This window comes from Pteropus vampyrus, unplaced genomic scaffold (genome assembly GCF_000151845.1).
Source record: "Pteropus vampyrus isolate Shadow unplaced genomic scaffold, Pvam_2.0 Scaffold783, whole genome shotgun sequence".
NCBI lineage: Eukaryota > Metazoa > Chordata > Mammalia > Chiroptera > Pteropodidae > Pteropus > Pteropus vampyrus.
The window spans coordinates 62,498-72,414 of record NW_011889564.1 but is presented as its reverse complement, the minus strand read 5'-3'; the positions used below and the strand labels follow the sequence as shown (position 1 = coordinate 72,414).

The 9,917-nt window shown below is 64.8% G+C and overlaps 1 protein-coding gene across 1 annotated transcript in view; it reads right to left on the bottom strand.

The window, feature by feature from the left end:
• Window positions 1–1,366: 1,366 nt before the first annotated feature.
• TTC34 (tetratricopeptide repeat domain 34) overlaps window positions 1,367–9,917 on the bottom strand; it is a 12,069-nt gene continuing 3,518 nt past the window's right edge. The window contains exons 2-6 of the mRNA XM_011385765.1: window positions 8,987–9,191; window positions 7,762–7,928; window positions 3,808–4,078; window positions 2,904–3,118; window positions 1,367–1,894 (exon numbers count right to left, since the gene is read on the bottom strand). Coding sequence (XP_011384067.1) covers window positions 1,367–1,894; window positions 2,904–3,118; window positions 3,808–4,078; window positions 7,762–7,928; window positions 8,987–9,191 — 1,386 coding nt within the window. The remainder of the gene's footprint in view (window positions 1,895–2,903; window positions 3,119–3,807; window positions 4,079–7,761; window positions 7,929–8,986; window positions 9,192–9,917) is intronic.

Genomic DNA, 9,917 nt, shown 5'->3' with positions numbered 1-9,917 from the left:
GACCTATTCCACCATCCTGACTGGAAGCGCGCCTCCATTTTTCTATTCCCAATTTACTTATTTTTGTTCTTACCCTTATTAATTCCTGCCTTCTAATTTCCTTTGTCTTTTGCTAACTTCTTGAATCGAGCATGTACTTTGTTCCTTTTCATTTGCATTGCTCAGTAATAGAAGTACTCGGGGCCCAAACCTCCCTCTGGCACCGCTGTGGCTGTGTCCCATCCATGCGACCGACTGCTTTTGTTACTGTTTCCCCAAAATTCTGCAGTTCCAGATTTGATTTCCTCTTGGACCCAAGGGTCGTTTCACACACAGGGCTTAAAAAATTAACTTACAGCTTTATCGTCTTGAGACTAGGTAATGCTACCCATACCATGTGGCGAGCATTTTCTCGGAAACCTAGTGTGTGGTGATTTTGTGAAAAGCAGGTGCGGCCTCTCCTCTCGGGTAGAGTCTGATCGCGTTGGTCTGACCCTTCGCATTCTGCTGCAGAGGCATCTGGCGGCTGCTACTTCGTGTCCATTTTCAGTGCCAGAGCCTGAGGCTGGGGTAAGGGTCCGCCCTCCACGTACCTGCGGACAGTGGATGTGGGTACATCCCCGAGGCAGGTTGGGGTGGCAAGGGAGGTGCGGGGCAGGACACTTTGCCCAGGAGGCCGGAGAGGATGAGACTCTCTGTAGGGTCCCTTGCCGTCTTCTGTAGGGTCCCCCGCCCTGAGCCAGGAGCCTGGCTGTGGCTTCTAGACACCCTGCTAGCTTGATTGTGACAGCGTGTAACCTTTCCAGACCTTTCCAGCCTCAGCTTTCCAAATGGGATGAAGACAGTCACAGGGCCTCTGGGTAGCCAGGTAGGGGAGGGGGGGTCGCATGGTCCCCAAGGCCATGGGCACTGGGCTCCCCAGAACGACTTGACGAAAGCATGGGTCCAGCTGGTGGTCCGACTAGGGAGTTCTGTCTGGGGTGGGGGTTGCCCAGGCACGGCAGTAGCCTGGCCCAAGGCTCAGGTCAAAGGCCAGTTTGCAGGGAAGGACTTCCTGGGGTGCGCCATCTCCACGGGGCCACCAAGGGTTGGACTTAATCCTGTCTAACCCGCAGGCCCCACGCTGGGAGCTGAGAACTGGGGCTGCTTCTCTGTGGTCCGGGCTTCGGGGCCAGGCCGCCCCTGTAGCAGGGGCCTCTGAGCCTCGGGGGGCAGCCGCCCTGGGCCAGCAGGATGGTCCTCCTCTGCTCTCCAAGGGTGCTCATCCAACGCTGGCTGGGAGGGCGGGGTGAGCACCTCCCTGATTTGGGGGCGGGGTGCACTCCAGGGTCTGGACATTGGATGAAACTCACAGGGTGGCCCCGTGACTGGGCTGGGGAGCACGGGGTCAGTGTAGCCGGCAGCCTGAGGTCGCCTCCCTCCGGATTCTTGCCTTCAGCCTCTTTAGGCCGCCGTGCTCGGGGTCCACCAGGAGGCCGCTCTCGGCCGCTGTCCAGGCCTCCGTGTAGCGCTGCTCCTGCAAGCAGCGCTGCCCCTGGCACAGGAAGATGCGGGCGGCGCGGGCCCGGCCCGGCTGCTCCCACAGGCTGCTTTGGGCTGCGGTGGGTGCCAGCCTGAGGGCCTGGGCCAAGGCCCCTGTGGCCCCGGCCTCATCCCCCAGGCTCAGGAGCAGGCGGCCCCGGGAACACAAGTCCTCCACTCTTGTCAGGAGGTCACAGTCCCCCGCATCCTCCCGGAGCACGCGGTCCAGGTCCCCGAGTGCCCGGCCAAACTCCTGCAGCTCAGCCAGGCAAGTGGCCCGCAGGCGCAGGTGACCGGCCCTGCCACCACTAGCCAGGACGGCCAGCGAGCAGTAGCCCAGCGCCTGCCAGGGCTGCCCCGAGCTCAGGAGGGTGCCGGCTTCCTGGGCTGCGGTCTGCGGAGAGGGCAGAGGTGGGGAGCGTGGGTCAGTTCAGAACGGTGCAGCCCCGTGAGGCCCTGCGCACCCCGCCTCGCGGAGAAGCTGCCCGAGCCCTCTGCCCCCGCCCTCTGAGATCCCGCCCCCTGAGGCTCTGCCTGCCAAGCTCGCTGGGGTGGCGCCCACTCTCTACCCCCCCACCCCCTCTCCCTGGTGCCCCCTCTTCTCCCGGCCCTGCTGCTTTTCTCACTTGGGTGACCCCCTCCCTCTGCTCCTCTCCGAAGTCACCTCCCCAACAGGCCCCTCTGACGGGCTGCTGTCCTGGCCATCCTGCCACCCTGCCCGTCCTCCCAAGGCTGCCCTGGCCCTGGGGACGGTAGCAAACACGGCCTCCATCCAGCCTGGATCCTCCAGCCCCCTCCTCCGCCCAAGGCAGGAAGGGGTCTGCCGAGCACTCAGGGGTTCCCCACTACTGTCCCGCACAGCCACGATGCTGGGAAGGAGACACCGCGCCCACGGCTCCGGCATGGCCCGCAGGTCCCCGGGGCTGGGGTTTACTGCCCGCCCCGCAGCGTCGCGGGCGCGTGGTTGGTTCCGTGTTCCCACCTCTGCGACAGCGCGCAGAGCGAGCGGGGCGGCCGGGGGCCGGGGAGCCCAGCTCGCCTCCCGGCTGTGGGGCGCTGACCGCCGGCTCCACCTGTCCGAGCCGAGCCCCTCGCAGGCGCGACGCTGACCACTTCCGGTCCCCTTCCGGGCGGGTCTCGTCGCCCGGCAACGGGCGCCGCGCGCGTCCTGCCCGCACCCGAAACCAGCCCCGGCCCGCCCCCTCTTTGCTCGAGACCCCGCGAGGCCTCTCCTCAGAGATCCCCGGCTCCGCTGCGCCTCCCGAGCTCCGGGTCCCGATGACACTGTCTCCCTGGGCTCGAGATGGCCAGACCAGGGTGCCTCCTGCTCGGCCCCCACCCACCCCACGGCCGCGGTGCTGCGGAGCAGCCGGAGTGGGGGCTCCGTGGGGGGCTGCGCCCACCTGGGCGAGGCTCTGCCGCTCCGAGGCTTCCAGAAGGCGCAGCAGGAAGCCGAGGTCCCCGGCGTCCGTCTCCGCCAGGCACTGCAGGTCCCTGGCGGCGGCGGGTACGTCTCCCTTCTTGAGGCTGAGCAAGCCCCGCCGGGCCCGGGCCGCCTCTGACGGCGGCGTGGGGCGCAGGGCCTCCTGCAGGCGGGCGCCGGCCTCCTCGTAGCTGCCTGTCAGGATTCGGGAAGGACACTCAGGGGCGGCCGGGGCAGGGGACAGAGAGAACGGACTCTGGCTGCGCTCAGGGAAGCCCGCACTCCCGGCCGCGTTTCTTGTTCTGCGTTGTTGGCTGGGGGAGCAGCCCCAGGAGGGAGAGCCAGGAGCAGAGGGACATGGTGACACCGTGCTGGTCACTTGGACTCGCCTGCTACCAGTACCCCCACCGGGGGGGCGGGGTCAGTAGACTCCATGACGCCTGGGCTGACCGACCGGCAGGGCTCTGAGCCCCTTTCAAGTGAGTGCTGAAACACGTTCGGGATTTGGCAGGAAAGGCTGACATTTCGGTACATGTGGACCTAAGACGATCCTGCCTGGAAATGGGTCTCGGGGCCACTTGGTCAACTTCTGTTTTATAAACAAATGCGCGAGTTACCGAGGACGCCCCGTCCTTGTCTGGAGCCTCTCATCACCCCTTCCCCTCTCCTCCCTGCAGGCAAAGCCACATAGGGGACAGAGCTAGACGCGCGGCCACGCCAGGCCTATGCGGTGACCAGATCCCAGGAGCTGGGACTCGGGGCGGGGGGAGGGGCCTTGGAAGATGCCGAATCCGGGGCGTCCGCCTCCCATTTTACAGACGGGACTGGGGAGACTGAGAGGAGCCGGCCGCACACCGCGGTGCCCATGCCCGGCCCACGTGTACCTGCGGCAGTGAGCACGTCTGCCAGGAGGAGGTGCCAGCTCGGCTGCCCGCCATCGATCTGGATCAGGGCCTCCCCTGCGGCCAGGAGGCCCTGGATGGCTCCGTCGCTGAGGGGAGCCCCGGTGTCCGGCAGCTGGCTCAGCAGGGCTCGGCAGCGGAGGGACAGGCCCCGCGTGATGAGGGCCTGGGCCTGTGGCTTCAGGGAGCAGATCTCAGGGATGGCCGTCTGCGGGTCATGCTTCAGAGCCGAGAGGATGTCATCCACGGCCTCCTGCAAGGGGACAGGGCGGGGTGGGTGGCCGAAGTCCCAGCGGGGGATTCGGTAAGTGTCCTCCCAGTGTCTGGGAGTTGGGGGACACCGGGAGGGGTCGACCGTCCAGTCCCTGCCCTCCTGCAACGGCCTGCTGAGCGATGCGAGGCAGAGTGTGGGACACTGGCACGCGAGTCAGAGCTCTGGAGAGGCAGCGATCGTCAGGAACGGAAGAAGGTTCTGGTACGAACTCACTATGGCACGGAGGGCGGGCCGGAGCTGGCACCCGCAGCTGCGAGCATGTGGGTAGGAGAGTGGGGGGCGGAGCGTGCACCCTGGGGGACAGGCAGGGAGGTGTCCTCAGGCCCTGATGGCCCGGAAGCACAGGGGGCCGGGGCGGAAGCCCCCAGTCATTGGCGTGACCTCTGACCCGGCCGGCAGTGGCGAGTCTTGGAGCCTTGGGGGTGTCTAGCGGCCTTTTCTTTTTTGCTGCCTTTGTCCTTCCTTTTCTACCTCCTTTTGAGTTCATCGAATGTCTTAGGAGTTTATTTTAATCCCTCCTTTTAACTCTGCCTCTTTTTAATACTTTTTAGCAGCTGCCCCACAGGTTACAACAGGTGCCTAACTTACCGCAGTCTGCGAAGAGTCAGTGAGGTACCACCTCCCGGAGCCGGTCAGAGACATTCCGGAAGGAGGGAACTTACTCTTTCGAATTCAAATATGCTCCTCGTTCCTCCCGCAGAGAATTCCCAGCTGGCAAGGATCCCCTCTGCTCCGCTGCCGTTGTTTCCGAAGGGCCTTGAACCGGACGGAGACTCCCGCGTGGTACTTCGTTTCCTGCGGCGCTTTCGGGGAGCCGTCCCGCCGCCTCCTGGTCCTCGGGCTGCCGTGGTGTCTGCGTCTCTGCGCCGGTCCGTGGTGCTCACGCGGCTCTCCGCTGCGCGCCACGTTTCTTTTCCCCACGGGCTGCTTTGAAGATGTTCTCTTCACCGTTAGTTTTCGGGTGTTTGGCCGAGCCGCGCTGCTGTGCTTCTCCCGGTGGTCACCGCGTGTCAGGGTGTGTGTACGAAGATGATGGCAGAGACCCCCACCCACCCCACGGCCGAAGAGACCCGCACCTAGGCGCGTCCGGGTCATCTACATGCATCTCCCGCTTTCTCCTCTGGGACTCCGACTATGCGCATCCGCGTCCACGGGGAACTGTCCCAAGCTCTCGTTTGAAAAATAATCCCTCCCCGTCTCTGTTCTTCACGTCGGATGACTTTCATTTGTGTACGTTTAATTTCACCGACCCTTCGGCGGTGTCCAATCGGCTGTTAAGCCCATCGGTACGTGTTTAACTTTAGCTATTATACTTTTCGGTTCTAGAATTTCCATTTGATTCTTCTTTACAGCTTTTTGTCTCTCTGCCGATCCCCTACCTGTTCGCTCATAAGTTTCTCCTTAAATCCTTCTCGTGGTTATAATTGCTGCTCTAACGCGTTGTTCGCTAATTCCAATTTCTGAGCCATCTCTAGGTCTGTTTCTAATTCGTACTTACTTTCCTGGTTATTGGTCACACGTTCTTGGTTCTCTGTGTGTCTAGCAGTTTGATTTTGTGCTGGACTTTGTGGGTGGTGTGTCCTAGCGAGTCTGGATTACACTGCTGTCCTGTAGAGGGCGTTGTTTCGTCCCGGTGGGCAGTTAAATTGCTGGTTGGTCCTTTCGGTTCTGCCGGACTTGGTTTCGCTCGTTAGGGCAGGTCCGTTTCAGCTTTGAACTTACTCCTGGGGACGACCTTTAGTTTAGGGTGCGGCCTTTACTTTAATTCAGGGTGTAGTTTCGACTGACTGTCCAAGGCGTTCACAAAGGTCTCTGCTCTGGCCGAGTCAGAACTCCAGTGTCTCCCGGCCCTGCCTGGCCCTGGGGTCACCCCTCGGCTCTCAGCCCCGCCGCAGGTGAGCTCGGCCGTCCCCTGAGCCCTGCCCTGCATGTGCCGCGCTCAGGCCAGGAGCCCGTGGAAATTCCGTGGAGCCGTCTGCCCTCTGCAAAGCCCCCTCTTCTCCTTGGCCCTTCCCTGCAAATCCCTGCAGAGCCTGGAGCTCCAGTCTCTGGCCCCTCAGCTCAGCAAACCCACGGCCCCCCGCCCCTTGTACAGCGACAGCAAAGGCTCCCAGGCAGAAAGCCGGGTGACTGGGGGGCCCGCTCCCCGCGGTTCCCCTTCCCTTGGAGATCACAGCTCTCCACCGCCCGTTGTCCGCTGCCCGAAGACAGTCGTCACGTATTCTATCTATTTTGTTTTCAGCAGCCCAGGACCGGTCACTCTCTCCCAGCCAGAACTGGAAGTTTGCCCAGACGCTTTAAAGCCCAGGGCGGTTCTGGAGCAGGTGTGGGCGTGGGGGCAGGTCTCGGAGAGACGGAGGCCGAGGATGGGTGAAGGACGGCCCTCTCGACCCTTCCTACACCGTGGCCTGGGGCCTGCCTGTCCTAGTGCTGGCCAGTGGCAGCCCCCGACCGGCCGGTTACCTTTGCAGAGAAGACGCCCAGCTCCGCGGCCCCCTGGAACCCCAGCTTCCATGCACGGAGCCCTCAGTACAGACCAGGTGCCAGGCTGAGTGTCCAGCGACAGTGAACGAGCACCCCCTCCCCCATCGAGGCTCCGAGATGTCCCAGGACTTGAGCACAGAGTTAGGAGGAGGGGAGCAGGGTTCTGGACCCCCAGGCTGGCTCAGAGCTCCTTGCGCCATGCCCCGTCTCGTGGGGACAGGGCGGAGGGCACGTGGGGGGCTGGGCCCCGGCCCGTCTTCAGGGGAGGAGGTTCGTGGCTTTGAAGGGGTTGGGGCCTCCCTCCCACATCTTAACCCTTGGACATGCAGGCTGGCCTTCCCCGCCACACGACCTCTGGCCCAGCACGGGCGGGGGTGACGGAGGCACCTCTTGGAGGAGGTGCTGGCATGTCGCGAGCACCAGGCCGGTTTCTAAGGACCCGCCCGCAGCAGGGGTGCTCCCGGTCGAGCCCCGTCTCTGTCCCTGTGAACCCCGGATGCCGCGGCGGGGGGACGGGGGCCGCACGCAGAGGGCTGGGCTCCAACCGCAAGCACCCAGGCTGGAACGGACGCCGGCTGCCCGTGCCCTTGGGGGAACAGACTTCCCGAGGCTTCCCGACGGGGACGGGCGGCAGCAAGTGCCTCTCAAGAAGCTCTCGAGTCGGCGGCCGCTGGGCCTGTTTCGCTTGCTCCCTAGGATTCCAGTCCTCAAGCAAACGAAGAAACCTGGCGGGCAGTTACCTCGGAGCGGCTCTCCACAGTGACGCGTCAGGCGGACGGCCAATCTCAATCACTCGGCAGCGACACTGCTCGTGGCCGAGAAGGGCCCTTGTCCAGGAGGGCCGTTTGGCTGTGGCCGCCACCCCGGGCCCCGCCCCCGCACACTGACCATCGGCTCCGCAGGCCCTCTGTAGACAGCTCAGGGTGGCACCCGAGATGGCAGCCCAGGTCTCGTTATTTCAAGCTGCACCCCCATCCACTAGCCCCGAGGGTTTGCACGTCCGTCTGGAGCACGTGAGAAAGGACGAGACTCCCGGGAGCCCCAGGGCAGGTGGGTGCGACTGACGTCCAGCAGGGATGGCCTGACCCCGCTCCCTCCCGCCTCGCGGGTTGAGAAGGCGGCGCCCCCCAAAGCACGCCCCCTCCCGCTCGCGGGGTCCCGAGGAGGGGGCGCGGTACCTTCTGCCGGTCCAGGGCCAGGTGCAGGAGCGCGCACCCGCACAGCGCCCGCACGTTCCCCGGCTCCGCCCGCAGCACCGAGTCGAGGTCGAACATGGCGGTCCGGCTCCGGCCCAGGAGGCCGTAGCAGCGGGCGCGGGTGAGCAGGGACTCGCCGGCCTGACCGCCTGCGGCAAGGGGCGTGTGGCGTCAGGGCTGTCCGCCGCCCACGGTGGGCGCGGGCAGGCACGGTGCGTGTCTTCACCGGGCATTTCTTGTGCTTCTCCTGGTGCCCGACAGTGGGGGCCACCTCGGGGAGCTCCCAGACCACTGGGCGCCAAGACACGCAGGGAGCAGTCCGGCTGACCCGGGCGCTGGCAGCCAGACCAGGAGGGGTGTCATCTGGGACGGCTGGCAGATAGAGGGGCTCCCGAGGGGAGGGGGCACTGCAGCTGCATCAGGGGTAGGGGGCCAGGAGGAGGAAGGGTCCGCAGGGCTGGGCCTGGACTGGCCGCGGCACGAAGGTGCCAGGAGGACAGGGAGGGGCCCTCCCCAAAGGCACGTGACACGAGGGACACAGAACAATGCTCTGCCCTCTGCACGACGCTTGGGTCCTGTCCCTTTCTGGGCTGACACGTGCGGGGTGCGGACTCTGCACGGGGTTGGCCTGCTGTCCGGAGAACGAGCTTACCCCTCACCCCCACTCCCACCCCGCGCGGCGGCTCGTCACCCACTCGGAGAAGAGAGGGAGAAGGTGCCAGGAAGTGCAGAGCCGGGGAGCCCAGCAGCATTCGGACCAGGCCCACACTTTGAACCCCAAGCACCCCAGGAACTTGCCGTGCATACTTGGGATTGTCCCTTCCCTAGCCACTTGGCGGCGCTCGGCCAGGCGCACACGTGCAGAGATGCCCTAACTATCCCCAGGAAGGGCTTAGGGGAGCGGGGCCCTCACCTCCCAGGTGGGAGGAGAGGGGCTGAGCTGGGACAAGGGCCCAGGGTGTGAGGAGGGCCCAGCTGCTCTCCCAGGCTTTAGCAGGCTGACCTGACCGTCAGGGCCTCGGCCACACGCCCTCAGTGAGCAGTCCGCGCCCTGTCCGCTCCGTGGATACTCCAGGTGCGCGTGCACCGGAGAACCCTCTGACTGAGAGCACGCTTCGGACCCCATGGACCTCCACCCGCAGCACGGCGGGGGCTCCCCATGTCCCTGGCACAAGATGGGGGCCCTGGGCGAGCAGGAGGCTCCTACCTGCAGCAAAGATAGCCAGAGAGAGGTAGGTGATGGCCTCCCTCGTGTGGGCCTCGCCCTCGGCCCCATCCGGCTGCGCCCTCAGGATGGCCAGGGCCCGCGCATGGCAGTGGCCCCGCAGCAGCTGGCGGTCCTCGTGGCGGAAGACATTCAAGGTGAGCTGGAGACAGGCCGTGTCCCCGGACTGGACCACCTTCTTCACCAGCTGCAGAGACCAGAAAGTCACCGCTCTTCCTCTCTGCTCCCCAAGTCCGGTCCATTCCACCCCATGGTTCCAGCAGGGGCTCGGCTCACAGGGGCGTGGCTCACAGTGGGGGCGTGGCTCATGGTGGGGGTGTGCACTCATGGGGGCGTGGCTCACAGGGGCGTGGCTCAGGGGGTGTGCACTCATGGGGCGTGGCTCACAGGGGCGTGGCTCACAGTGGGGGTGTGCACTCGTGGGGGCGTGGCTCTCGGTGGGGGGGTGTGCACTCGCGGGGGTGTGCACTAATGGGGGCGTGGCTCATAGGGCGTGGCTCACAGGGGGCAGGGCCCGCGTGTCCCCAGCCTGGGGCACAGTGAAGACGGGGTCGGGAGGTATGAACGGCCTCTCTAGGCTGCAGTTTTCTGCTGCGTGCTGGGGAGTTGGAGTCCCTGTCCCTGAGCTGTGCCTCCTCCTCTGTGACACGGAGGTGGAGATCTCGCTTCATGGGTCCACTGATGGAGGTCCAAATGAGAAGCATGAGCAAAGGGGGCTTTCAAATCATAAAGTGACAGAGGGCCCCAGGAGTCCTTCAGAAGACATGGAGCAAAAGCCCTGAGACCAGTGCCTGCCCTGCATGGAGCCAGACCCTGGATGGACATGACCTTGGTGCTCAGAGTGGCTCCACCCCAAAGAGACTGGACACTGCCCCTGCTGGCTGCTGGCCATTGGCTACAGACACGGATCCCA